At 38.0% G+C, this 14,938-nt stretch overlaps 1 protein-coding gene across 1 annotated transcript; it reads left to right on the top strand.

Moving 5' to 3' along the window:
* Positions 1 to 4,428: 4,428 nt before the first annotated feature.
* On the top strand, positions 4,429 to 8,287 carry LOC121750792 (thaumatin-like protein 1b). The gene is made up of 4 exons (XM_042145402.1): positions 4,429 to 4,692; positions 4,781 to 5,474; positions 7,788 to 7,888; positions 7,990 to 8,287. The coding sequence occupies exons 1-4, from the start codon at positions 4,626 to 4,628 to the stop codon at positions 7,992 to 7,994; spliced, it is 867 nt and encodes a 288-aa protein (XP_042001336.1). The 5' UTR covers positions 4,429 to 4,625; the 3' UTR covers positions 7,995 to 8,287.
* The last annotated feature ends 6,651 nt before the right edge of the window (positions 8,288 to 14,938 follow it).

Raw genomic sequence — 14,938 nt, forward strand, 5'->3', positions numbered from 1 at the left:
CGGCACGGGATTGGGAAACGGCGTAGCCGTTGCATTCAATTTTTTTTTAAAAAAATCGGTATTTAATTATAAATAATGCTAAAAAAATAAAAAAATATATTTTCCAAATCCCAAAAATATGGTTGTTTTTTTCCCGTTTTTTCTTAATTTTTTTGATTTTTTTTTATTTTTTTTCCCAAAATCATCTATAAATACACACATTCATCACTCATTTATCACATCAATTCATCTCTCATTCATCTCTCATTCATAATTCTTATACAAACTATCAACACATTCAACCTTCACTCAAAACATCAAATGGATTTCACTCATCTCATGGCGGAAGCGGAGCGCGAAGAACAAGAATACTACGAACAACATCGTGCCGCTTACGAAGCATATGTCGCGGCGAATACCCCCGCTCATCCTCCTCAACGCACTAGATCAAATCGCCGCTACATCCATCGTGACCGGGAGGGAGCCCACGAAAGGCTCGTTGCCGACTACTTTGCCGACCATTCGCGGTTTCCGGCAGATTACTTCAGGCGCCGTTTTCGCATGTCAAAGCGCTTGTTCATGCGAATTGTCAACACATTGTCCGCACGTGTTGAATACTTTCAAACAGGTGTAGATGCAGCCGGCCGGCAAAGTATCACGGCGTTGCAGAAGTGTACGTGTGCCATCCGACAACTCGCTACTGGGCAAACGGCCGACATCTTCGACGAGTATTTGCATATCGGTGAGTCCACTGGAATCCTTTGTTTAAAGAATTTTTACGAGGGCGTTCGTTCTGCTTTTGGGGATTTTAATTATGTAATGTTTAATTTTATTTATCATTTGTAATATTTATTGTGGTTTTTAAATGAATTTTAATATTATGGAAATGTTATTGTTTAATTGAATTTTAAATTAATTGTGCTCGTCCTTGCGGAAGAGCACAGTTGTGGGTGTTGTGCTCTTGCCAGATAGCAGGCATGAATAGTACCGCCCGGGCCCACAACCGTGCCGCTGGCAAGAGCACGGTCATGGATGCTCTCATGAACACACAATCAAAGATCTTTGTGGAGATATTTGTTTGATTTTCAAAGGAAAAATGGTGTGTTAATACCAATTCTATTACCCCCAGTACTTACTCCTATTTTATTCTTCGATTTGAATTATGAACAAGTTCTTAAGCAATTTGTGAAGATTAGCTGTAGATTCTAATTTGTATTGTCCTTTATTTATAGCTTAAATGTGCTTTTATTCTGTAAATATTGTATTTTCTAAACTTTTTTTTGGAAGAAAGGTATTAGAAATGGGTCACTCAACCCTTAAACAGTCTTATAAGACCACGTTTATCGGTCTTTGGAGGTCGACCTCCACGTAATTATTGTAATTAAAAAAAAATTCTAAACATAGGTCTCTCTCCTTGACACATGTCTCTCTCTCCTCAAACAGACCGATGGGTCTCTCTTCTCATTTCACCACTCAGCCAATGAGATTGTGCCAAATGACACAATTTCATTGGCTGATATTATTATTTTTAATAATTAATATATCTTTAATATATTATATTAAAAAATTATAAAATTTATACCAAAATTCATAATTTTTCTTCCTCTATAAATAGAGACCACATTTGCTGTAGTTTTGCACACACAAAAAATATCATCTTTTCTCCTCCTATAATCCTTATTGTTTAGTAGAATTTCATATTTTTTAGTTTCCCTTGTTGCTAGCTATGGAGGATGATGAGAATAATATATTCTCCGATTTCCAAAACTTCAACCCTTCCCAAGACTTCAACCCTTCCCAAAATGTTAACCTTTCTCAAGATTATTTCCCTAGCTTTGATGATTTTCCGAATTCTGAGCAATTTCAAAGTTCATTTCAAAATCAACATTCAAGCCAAGCCATATCACAAACTAAGAGTGCTGTAAACACCCCACATGGTTGGAGTGAGCAAGAAGACATGGCATTAATGTCTGCTTGGTGTTTCGTGAGCACGAATGCAGTTGTTGGCACCAACCAAACTAGTAACCATCTATGGCAAATGTTCTGTTTCTATATGAGCAGACAAGAAAAGAAAATCCAAGAATTGGTGAAGAAAGAAGTTTGGAGTCATTGAAACAACGCTACAAACGACTCAACGCAAATGTCTCAAAATGGGTTGGTGCATACAAAAAAGCGCATGATCGAGCTACGAGTGGCCAGCCTAAAGAGGACATTGAGAAAACCGCTCAACAACTGTATGGTAAGAGCAAATTTACTCACCATAAGGTGTTTGAGGAGGAGATGAGACTTAATCCCAAGTGGGAATTGAAATTGAATAGCACTGGTTCAACGCGTTCCACCCAGATGAAGATAGTCTTGAAGAAAGTCGTGGGAGCTCAAAAAGGTCGAGGACTAGTGAGGAAGGAGGACCTCAAATCGACTCCACTCCTGAGAGTCGTTCTTCAACATTGCAACGTCCTATTGGAAGAGATCAAACTAAGGCTAAGGATAAAAGAAAAGGCAAAGAAGTTGCAACACCATCATATACAATTCCTAATGATTTCACTGCAGCACTGCGTGAAATGAGAGTCACGCGTGAAAGGGAATGTGATATTCAGGAACGGAAGATCAAAGCAGCTAGTGATATTCATGAACGGAACATCAAGGCAGCTATCCTTACTCCGCTGATGGCTAGGAGGGACTTAACTCCAGAAGAAGAAGATCTGAAACGCAATCTCATTGCAGAATTGTTTGTTTTTATAATTTTTAGTTTGTCATTTATTACATTTTTCAAAAAATTTACAATAATAAGTATTTCATGTAATAATAATAGTACTAAAAAATAATGTAAAAATAAATACTCCATATAATAGTGTGGTTGGGTGGTCATTGATAAACCATGAAAATATGTGTGGTTGGGTTGGATGAATATTAATGATGTGGAAAATGATGTGGAGGAGATAGAAATGAATAAAATATTGAAAAAGTGGATGGTTGGGTTGGATTGGGGGTTGCTGATAAACATGGTCTAAGGGAGAGAGTTATCCACACTTATATAGAGGAGCTAGAATCATCACCAACTCACATGGGACAAGATTTAAGAGTTTTAAAAGGTGTGAATTGATGACGACATGGACTTCAACTTGTTTTATATAGTTTTTTGAGAGGGGATTTTGCTCTGCATTTGCATACTTGAAGCTGAAATTATTTTAGATCTTGCTATAGTTTACAAAGTGTGCAAAGGAAGACTATTCCATTCGTCAATAGAAACGGCTCCGGGAAAGCAAGATGGCGATGATTGAAACTTGTCAAATTCTGAACATATATGTTGAATCTGCTAGTGTGTTTAATACTTTTATGTGTCTTGCTGAATGTCTCAAACTCATATATTGTTCTAACAAATAAAACTAGCCACTCTTGTAAATAAAATTTTCTATTATTAAATACTGTCTCGTCTCACTTTAGCAGTTCTAGGTAGAATCTTTCATAAATAGTAATGGTACATTCCACTAACGTTATAGTATAGAACTAATAGTATATTCCAATATTTTTTTCACCAAATTTTTCTTTACATATTTTTAAAGCTCGACGCAAAATTCAATAGAACTGCTAAAGTGGAAATGAGGAAATATTATTTTTTTAAATATATCAATAATGACTCTCCATTCACCATATGTCATGCCATGAGTGTAACGTATAAGTCGAGTCCAACTCAAAACAACATCAGCCCATTAGATAAGGCCCAATAAATTTTTTCTATTTGCCGCTAACTCTCCAGACTATGGGTGCGTGGGTGCGGTCGTGCGTCCCAGAGTGATTTTACAAAACAACGTGCCATCCATTTTTAGTGGGCGCCCTAGTGGTCGCTACGTCATCAATTTTTATAATGTCCTAGGGTGAGTCCTATCAATTAAACTCAATTTGCATTTAATTTTTAATATTATTATTTTTTATTTTTATTTTTAATTATTAAAATATCAAAATATATTATACATTAAACGCTACAATCATACTTAAAAAAACTACATCTTTAAAAACAAAAAACATTACTAAACTAAATTGCTAAATTATTTTAAAAAAGCTTTTAAAAAAACACTACATTACTAAATTAATAAAAATAAATAAAAATAAAAAATTGCAAAACTGTCGCGATCGGGCTCGGGCTCGGAGTTGCAATCGGGCGCCCGAAGGGAACGACCGATCGTCTCTCTCGGGCGCCCGAGGACGACTGAGCCCGAACTCTGTGCGACCGGGCTCCAGATCATTAATCCACTACTCGTGCGATCGGATGCTCTTAAAAATGATGAACTTATTTCTGGTGGAATGAATATACCAATACAAGTACAGTATGATTTCTGTTACTGAAATATTATTAAATCGCAAATAGTCCAAATTAAACAAGTTTAATCCACTACTTTACGTAATTTTCACAATTACCAGTACATAAATATAACAAGAAAAGTAGAAAAGTGTAAAGCAAGAAGCCATGAACATAACCTTCCAAAAATCCTACCTTTTCCTTTTCCCACTAAATTTGTTCCAGAAAAAACTTAGTATAAACAAAAATGGTGAAGCCTCAATCTATTACTATTACAAACTCAAAACCCAAAAAATCCCGAAAAGAATAGCATAATCAGCTGCAACTTCACTTCAATTCAATCTTCCAAATGAGCCGTCCGCTTTTCTCCACCCTCTTCCTCTCGCTGTTTTTGATCAATTTCTCTTTCTTCTCAGGCAATCTCTCATCTTCTTTAAATTTTACTTATATTCGTTTTTTTGTTTTTGTGATATTTGTTTAATTCGTTAAATCGGAATTTTACAGAGGTCGAAACGACGACGTTCAAGTTCGTCAACCGGTGCCGGCACACGATATGGCCGGGTATACTAACGGGCGCCGACCGCCCGGTTCTCAACCCGACCGGCTTCACTCTCAAGAGCGGGCGATCCAGAACGCTGCGGGCGCCCCAATCGTGGTCGGGCCGGGTCTGGGCCCGGACGCACTGCGCCACTGATTCCGCGGGCAAATTCTCATGCGCCACCGCCGATTGCGCCTCGGGGAGGGTGGATTGCGGTGGCGCCGGCGCGATTCCTCCGGCGACGCTGGCGGAATTCACTCTCAACGGAGACCAAGGGCTGGATTTCTACGACGTGAGCCTTGTGGACGGGTACAACATTCCGATGCTGATAATCCCTATGGGGGGTACAACCGCGAGCAGCGGGTGCAGCTCCACGGGTTGCCTCGTCGACCTCAACGGTGCGTGCCCGCGTGGGCTGGCGGTGGCGCATGCCAGGGAGACCGTCGCGTGCCGAAGCGCGTGCGAGGCGTTCGGCAATCCGGCCTTCTGCTGCAGCGAGGCGTACAATACGCCGGAGACTTGCGGGCCGTCGCCGTACTCGCTCTTCTTCAAGAGCGCGTGCCCGCGATCCTACAGCTACGCCTACGACGATAAGACGAGCACCTTCACCTGCACCGGCGCCGATTACACTATCATCTTCTGCCCCCTGCCTTACACCAGGTTAATTTTATTTCCCCCCTTTCTGCGGCACCCTAATTTTGATTTCTTTCATTCAGTTTGTTGGTTTGTCAACTTTTCCCCTCCATGCGGAACCCTAATTTTGTGTTATGTGATTTAATTTGTTGGTTTATGAACTTATCCTCCTCTGTGAGGAACCCTAATATTGTGATCTTAGTTGGTTGGAGTAAAAATGAAGCAATAGAATGGGGGAAATTATACAAAGTAGTCTACTTAGTTGGTGGAGTGATGAGCTTGTGTTAAAGCTCATGGTAACGAAATTCCATGTCGTTTAGGTGGAGATCTTTGTATGATTAAGGAGAAAAGAAGGGTGTTTGGATTAATGTTTTTAGGATTTGTATTGGATTATTGAATCGGTTTGTTGCTATGTTCATAAATGAAATTTGTGCTGCCTGAGAGTTTGGACACAGTCTTTGCCTTGAAATATTCAACTGAATTTCTGCATTTGATGCTTAGCTTAGAAACAGAATAGAAGCATGTTTTTTAAATATTTTTCATGATTCCGAATTGCCTGAGACTTGTTCTGTTAAGGCCTCATTTGGTAGGGGTGATAATTCTATGATAGTGGAGCTATCTTGGCAACTAGACATGTTTGGTAGGTATGATACTATGTACGGACGGCCTGTGTTCAATCAGCGGCCTGCTGAAGATTGCTGGAAGAAACAGACATTTTATTTGGATATGGTAACGGGTGGGGGAGCTACGATACGTTGTCTCCCTTCCAATGAAGCTTCTTCTTTCTCTTCGTGAAACCTCACCAACTCCAGTCATTCCTTCTTTCGTATTCCTCCTCTGCAGCCCTAGGCTGGAAGGGAACTCAGTTGGTTCCCATGTTGAGGATCCGCAACCTAGTCCCCCTCCACGTTCTCACCCCCTCTAAACTCATCGTCATTCTCTCCCTCTTCGCCTCTTTCATCTACCTCCTTGGGTTCTTGGCATTGATTTCGTCCAATCCTTCATCTCAAAATCTAATGCCGACATAGAACAAGATCGCACCACCCATTCCTCAATTCTGAATTCTATAATCCCTAACCCGGAGTGTCCCTAAACATTCCCTAAGAAGAAAATGGCGTATTCAATCTCGTTGTCTCCTGGCAAAATCTCATCTTATTCTCTTGATTCGAAGCTTGGGGACTGCTTCAAGGTGGCCAAAATTCGGCGCGAGGAGCTGCAGCGGCAGTTGAGGAGGTCCGTGGAGGGGCAGCCGCTGGAAGGGTTCGATTACGAGGCAATTTTGGGGTAATGTTGCAAAATGCTGGTGGGATATGTGCAAATTTTTGTCCGCGAAGAGGCCATCGAAGTTGAAGTTTTTCTTGGAGGATCCTCTCACTATTGATAGGGTCTCTATTGTTTATAACAATTAAGTTTGATTTCTGTAATGTGGAAATCAATATGGCCTGTATTAGATTTTAGGCTAACCTCCTGATTCCTGAATGAGTTTCGTGATTGCTGGAGAGTATTGCTTTGCAGCTCAGCAATTCATTGGTGATCTACTCTACTGTTTTATGTTGACACAATATTTTTGAAGAGGAATTTTTTTTTCTTGATGTACAAAATTGGATTGAAGGTTGTAGGAAGTCAGTTGTATGCAAGGCATAAAAATAGATTTGGGAATGATGATTACAAGGACATAATCATCTGTCATAGTATAAGATATGAAGGTTAACATTGTCAAACTTAATTGCTAGCTGGTTTACCATCTTGTGAACCAAACTTTTTTTGTTGTTGTCTATGTGAATATTTTATCACCGCTACCAAACAATATACCATGTTACTGTATTATCAACAATAAGGATAGCACATCACATTTGCTATCTGAGCTCTCCTAATCATATCTCCTTTACCAAACAGTGCCTACGTATTCTAGATAAACATGAAGTTGAATGGAGTACTGGTTGTGCAGCAGTTGCTTAATTTTCTCTTGTTTCCTTGTTTTACACGGGAAAGTTGATGATACCTTCTCCTTTCTTGTTGCAACTTTTCCCCTGCTTCTTGAGCTGTTGGTGCTGAATTGCTAAGTAGAGATTTAGTTAATTGCGAGCTAAATAGCTCATGTTGGTATTGGCTTTGTGATTGTTGAGTTTTCTCCTTCATTGTGTTGAATTGTGTTTATATATTTGATATGCAGTGAAGCAATTTGCTTCACCATTCTCTCTCTCTCTCTCTCTCTCTCTCTCTCTCTCTCTCTCTTCCTCCCTTTTCTATATCACATTTGAAGTTAGAGTATGCATCATGTATCAAGACTGCCTAATAGGTTCGTGCCTAATAGGTTCGTGCATATCATGTTATTTGCAGCATGAAATTTCTGGCAACACGGAAGGAATCAGCACAGCTGCCTCTAGTGAACAAAACTATGATGTACGTTGGGAGGCGCCGCACCATGCTGTCATTACCAGGTTAGAGCCCTCGATTGCTCTCCTTGGCTCCTTCTATAAGTACTTTATCGACATTTTTGGTCTCATGAGCTGTATATCTGATACCGGGCGGTCTGTTTCAGGCTGACACGCAATCACAGTAGACGAAGAATGATCATTTTGTAATGAAATAGGTGCTTGAATTAGATTCAAGCATGATCACCTCACCAATGAGACGATGCAAGCATATGAATGAAGAAGCATCTTTGTGAATAGGTTATTTTTGTATTTTCTTAAAATTACGCTTTAGGCATTAGAAATGGTAGTATATGCTATGCTACCTTATCGACTTATCGTTTACGTTGTTTGGTTTGTGTAAGTTTGTTTTTTGACGAGAGAAACTTGCAGTCGCTAATTGAGAAGAATTGTTGATGATTCAAATCCCAAATCTCTCATCTCTCTTTATTGGTGATGAGTGAAACCTCCTGTTAAGCGAAGAATAGTTTTTGTACCCTCGCATCCGATAAAATTGGATCCATAATAGGGACGGATGTCCCGGCGGACAACCCAAAACACCTTCTGCCACGTCATAAGGACATCCCACAGCACAGTTACGTCATTAGGACATCTCACTCCATAATAGCGGACATCCCCAAGGACATCCCGACGGACATCCACAATAATCAAAATTTACAAATATGCAATTTTACAGAATTAAAATTTCGACACGAATACGGGAAAAATGCAACCATTTTATTTTTAAAAAAAACATACATATTTAAATTAAAAAAATACATAGTTCACAAAAAAAATCATCTCAAACCAAAAAACGATTCAAACAAAGTACATGTTATGCCTTGAATCTGTATAGTTTGCCGCTAGGCGAACGGGATCTATATAGAGTTTGCAACGAGCCGTATATATAGAGTTTTTTTTAAAAAATAAAAAATTCGGACGTCCGCACAGACCTCCGCGGAAACTGAAGGACGACCTTTCGTCCGTCGTCGACGTCCGCATCCGTCGTTTATGACGCAATAGCGGACGTCCGCTATTGAGGATGCTCTTAGCATGTCCGGCTGTACCAGATGATACTCTTAAAATCTAGCATCCAAAAATATTGATCCAGAATATGGATCATTCGACGGAAATGAAAGGGTTTTTTCTATTCGATAGGTGTATATTTATCAAAAGTTAGATCCTTGTTAAACATTTTGAAGAAATTTATATACAAATAAGGTTTTTTTTTATTATTTTATATATATTTAATAATGAACTTTCAGTATTTTTTGGGTACAATGAGTTTGTTATTTTGGTATTATTCCTTTCCACCATACGTTTTTTTTTCTCTATGCATACATGTGTGTTATTTCTATGGATGTTGAATTTGGGCAATATGAAAAATATACTCTATTAATTTTACTATAGTCAAGTCGTATTTATTTTTGGATCGTCCTATGATATATGAATTATTTTCTTATTTTGCAAAATCTTTCAATCTCATATTTTACCTTTTCTTTCTCGTTTAGTACTTTATTCTTATTTCTACTGTATTCATTCTTCACTTAATCTCTAAACCCTCATTTCTTAATATTTGTGCAAAAAATAAATTGCTCAACTAAAATACAATAAAAGAAATAAATTGTGATTACTGTTCAAAATCAATGTTCGACCAAGTTTCGTGTTAATCAATGAATCAAACAGTTTAAATTGTACTCATTTGTTTCATCATAGTTGAGTCTTATTTTTTTAAAGCTCTTTTATAGCTGAGTCATTTGTCGATATGACAATAATTAACTTACTCTTACTCTTCCGTAGAACAACATCTAAATATTTGCATTCTCACTTACAACACGAAATACAATTTCTGATTCATGACCTTTTAATTAAATCACTTGACTAAGCACAACAATTATTATTGGAAGAGACAAGAGAAAAATGTGTTCCACTTTTGCATAAACATATTCCCTAAAACCTTGTTAAAATTACTTTATAGTTGTAAAGTTTGTGGAACGGTATTTGTGGTCGTGGGAGGTGAGCCCTAGCTGCGTAATATGTCAAATTAAATCCACTTTATTCTAAAACAATCATTCACTCGATTCACATGAACTCTGGTCAAGATGGGACCCATTTAAAAACAACTTAAATATCAAAATGATGATTAATTTTAAATAATATGCATGTGTTCATATTTGTAAGGTTATTCGTATTTCGAATATACTCTACTTTGTTTTCCTATAATAATTTACAATTATTGACAACTAAAAGTCTAAAACGTCAGTAAACAAATTGTATACGGTACACTCTATGTTCATGAAAATTGTAATAAATAATTAAATTAGAAAAAAAATAAAGTATGTAAGAGAATAATGTAGATATAACTCTTTTTTGTACTCCCTCCGTCATAAAAATATAGGCATTGGATGTGGCACGTGAATTAAAATAAAATTGGTAAAGAAAGAGAGACATAAGAATGGTAATTAAAGTAGAGTCAGTAGATAGTGAGACCTATATTATTTAAATGATATAACTTTTCAAAAATGGAATGCATGTATTTTTGCCAGACGAACGAGTGCACATATTTTTATGGGACGGAGGGAGTATTATTCTTTCTCTTATTTTACTTTCTCCATACCTTAACTATCTAATATTATTTTTACAAAATAACGTCCGAAAAGAAATATCTCATTTATAACAGGACAACTGAAATGTTAAATAGTGCTCCTATTACTATAATACATTTGGCGTTCATGTAAAAAGATGCAACTCCAAACTCTTTTATACTTCAATTTTATAAATATTTTTATTTAAAATACACTTTTTAAGCATAGTGGATTCATCAGTACTTCGTGTGATTAAAGTTGTTATACATTTTGTAAATGTACCGAGCAATAAAATTCGAGAGTGGCAAATATTTATATAGAGAAAATGGATTTATTTAGGTTTCAATAGTCAATATTTACCGCAATCAACGCGGGGGAAGATCCCCTGCTGTGGGGAAAAACACAGCATTTGATGCTGTGCCACAAAACGACGTGGTTTCATCTGTAATACTACTTCTCTAGCATTTTCTTGCGAATTTATTTATTATTAATCCATTTCATCTCGTTTCCTTCTTTTTCTATCCTAACAATCCTGGAAAAAATATTGTTTTTAATTTAACGGTGGGACATCTTTTTTTTCAACCTTTTTCTTTACTCACCAAATGTAGTTTCTGAAAGATGAATTAATTTTGCATATTTTATTTTCATTAGTTGTAATTAATTGGATTGATTGTTTTTTTCCTTTTATATGTAACCAAATCTTATACTCCTACTCCGGAACATATTGGATCAATTGTGATTAACTTCTTTTCATTTATTATGTAACCAAATCTTATACTAGTACTTCCTCCGTCGAAATGTTGTCCACATTTAATTTGACACTGATTTTTAAAAATATAAAAAAAAGTAAGTGAAAAAAGTTAATGAAATGTAAGTTCTTTATTTATATAATACTATAATAGAACTTGCGTGTAATGAGTTAGTGTAAAAAGTGTGCTTCATTAACCAAAAATGAAAAATCAAGCAAAGTGGACAACATTTTGCAGAATGATTGAAATGACAAAAATGGATAATATTTCAGGGACGGAAGGAGAAGTATGGAACATATTTCAATAGAGACGTATCTAATTACAACTATCCCGATGAAAACCGATGGAAACTGAGATTACTAATATTAGAATGTATTTTTGATACAAATAAATAGACACCTAATGTGTGTTTCAATAGTGTGTTTCAATTTATTTTTGTATTTAGTCACTCAAGTATTGTATTACAGTATGATTTTATATCTTGTGTCAACTATTAATTGGGTATCATTACTTTTAACTTTGATTTTCTGCATTAGTTTTTATTACGATAAATTTGGTGGTATAAGTTATGAGTTGGTAGTATTAAGCACTAGAAAAAAGATTTAAGAAAAGATACGATAAAAGATTCCATATAATATGTCCAGAGATAAAAGGAAGGGAATGCAAAGAATTAATAAAAGTAAAATGACGTGAATTAAGTTGCTGCAGTGATGATAAAATATGATGCAATTTAAGGTGAAACTACGTCGTTTTGGGGCACAGCATCAAATGCTGTGTTTTTACCCACAGCAGGGGATCCTCCCCCAATCAACGCACATAAAAAGTCGAGCCAAAACTGACCATCGGGGAAATGAACTTTATCGTAAATAGGAATAAATTTTAAATCCCTATAAAACGAATTCATATAAAAATAATTTCAATATTTTTGCTACGCACTTAAAATATTAGTAATATCGTACGTACAACTACTATTATACACAGAAAATGTGTTAGTAATATCGTCGTACAACTACTATTATACACAGAAAATGTGTACAAATTAGAAGTGGTAATTAATACTTCATCGTCCTTAAAATGTCATCAAGTTTGACCATTTTACTTAAAATGTCATCAAGTTTGACCATTTTAGTCTATTTATGAAAAATTGTCAACTTTATTTTCTTCTATTTAGTAATCAATCACATTTTTCACTATTTCTTTACCCTCACTATTTATTACTACCTCCGTCCCTCAAATATTGTCTCATTTTAACCCGGCGTAAGTTTTAAGAAATATAATAGAAAATAAATTGAAAAAGGTAGTGGATTGTGAGTCTTACTTTTATATATTAGTTTTATAATAAAATATGAGTAGGAATTAGTTAATGAAATATGAGATCCACTACCAAAAATGGTAAAAAGTGAAATGAGACAAACTTTGGGGGACAGATGGAAATGGAAAAATTGGACAAATTTTCAGGGACGGAGGTAGTATAAAGCTAATATATAAATATGAGATTCTCATTCAACTAGTTTTCCAACTTATTTTTTTTTACATTTTTTAAAATTCACATCGAATCAAACTTAGATACTACCTATGTCCTTGAAAGTTTGTCCCATTTTCTATTTCCGTTCGTCCCCCAAAGTTTATCTCATTTCACTTTACCATTTTTGGTAATGGACCCCATATTCCACTAAGAGCATCCACAATGGGGCGGACGATAGCGCGCCCGATGCATCGGGCGCGCTATCGTCCGCCACTGTGGGCGCCCGGACGACGGACGATGCGTCGTCCGCACCCTAAGCTTAGTCCGCGGATGAAGCGCGGAAGATAGGGCATCGTCCGCCCACTGTGGGCGACGCGGACGATGGCACGGACGATGCAACGCGTTTTAGTTTTTTTTTATAATTAGAAAATTTTGTTTATATAAATACTCCATCCTCACATTTCATTTGTAACTTTTCGATTCACTTTTCAACTCTCAAATTATACTATAAAATGGATTCCGGTGGATACTCAAGTCTTGGTAGCCCGATATTAGGAGACGGCACACGGTGGCCGGGTACACAAACTGACGAATATCGGTCGTTCGACGACAACACGCAGTACGACCTCGACTTCAGTACGGATTCGTACGGTTTCTCTGACATGGAGCCGTCTCCAAGTCGCCCTACCGCCCCTTCCCGTCGCGCCGCCGCCGCCGCCGCCACCTCGGCCGCTGCGGCGGACCAAGCACCGCGCGTACAAGTTGCCACCTCCGGCAACAAATGAAGAGTACGCCCCCGACCGTACGAACTACCACTCGGATGAAACACTCGTCTTGGCGAGGCGTTGGGTGGATATATCGGAGGACCCAATATTCGCAAACAACCAAAAGCAGCTCGCGTACTGGGAGCGCATCGCCGAGCGCTACAATGAGGCGAAGTCGCTGAGTGCGTACAAGCGCTAAAGGGAGCTGCTCCGCGCACTGGGATCAGGTGAAGAAGCAAGTCAACCTGTTCGCGGCGGAGTACGAGAAGTGCTCGAGGGATCACGGAAGCGGCGAGAGCTTGAGTGACTTGCGCGATAGAGCACTGTTGTCGTACCAGTCCATGTACGGCGACTTCAAGCATTTCAGCATCTAGGCGCTCTTGAGGGACAAACAGAAGTTCCAAGGCGAGATTCTGCACACCAGCGCAACAAAGAGGACGAAGACCACCAACACTGGTGGTTACACGACCAGCGAAAGCGAAACTCAGTGGACCTCAACCGGACTTGAACGGAGGAAGAGAGTTCCGGCACACCGATGTCCTCCTGGCGGCGTCTCATAGGCGTCAAGGCTGCGAAGAACAAGGGGAAGGCGAAGGCGACATCCTCCTCGGCCGCCGCCCCCCATCGCCGATTCCGACCCCGGCGACAATTGCCTACTCAGATTTGGCAACGACCTCCATGGTGCGGACGTTGTTGGATACGCACAACACCCTTATGAAGTGTACGGATCCGACTAGAGCCGAATACCTCTAGGGGTAGATCGATGAGTTGCGCCGGAAGTTGGGGCTTTTGTAGAATAGTCAATTTTTTTATTTATAACCATTGTAACTTTTTTTAATCAATGTATTATTTGTCGTTTCTATTTAATCGTTGTGTTTTTTAATTAGTTTGCATTTATATATTTGAAAACATTTAAATTAATTAACTAAACAAGAGTAAAACCAATAGGGCGCCCCTTAGAGCACCCCACTGCAGGTGGAAGGGAATGAGGATAAAATGCTGACGTGGCGGTGCATAGGGCGGGCTTTAGGGCGTCCCTTAGGGCGTCCCACTGTGGATGCCCTAACTCATTTTTACTCACATTTTATAATAAAATTAATATATAAAAGTAGAATCCACAATCCACTAACTTTTTCAACTCAATTTCCATTATATTTCTTAAAACCCGTGTCGAGTCAAAGTGTGCCAATATTTGGGGGACGGAGGTAATAATATTTTATGAACAACTGAAATAATTATTTTTTTTAACAAATACAGTAATTATTTTTTTTGAGTGAATTGATTACTATAATAAAGTTTGTCTCACAGACTTGCACCCTAAAAGATATGGACTCTGAAAACCAACGTTGACCATTGACCATAGGCCATGTCATGGACATTGTGAACCCCAAAAACATTACCCCTAATTTTTCATTTCAACGGCTGAAACATAAATACGGAGGGAGCAGAAGATATTTCCCTCCGTTCCTTTTTAGAAAATAGTCTCTCCATTCTTTAGGCCATCCACGATAGGG

This window comes from Salvia splendens, chromosome 10 (genome assembly GCF_004379255.2).
Source record: "Salvia splendens isolate huo1 chromosome 10, SspV2, whole genome shotgun sequence".
Lineage (NCBI taxonomy): Eukaryota > Viridiplantae > Streptophyta > Magnoliopsida > Lamiales > Lamiaceae > Salvia > Salvia splendens.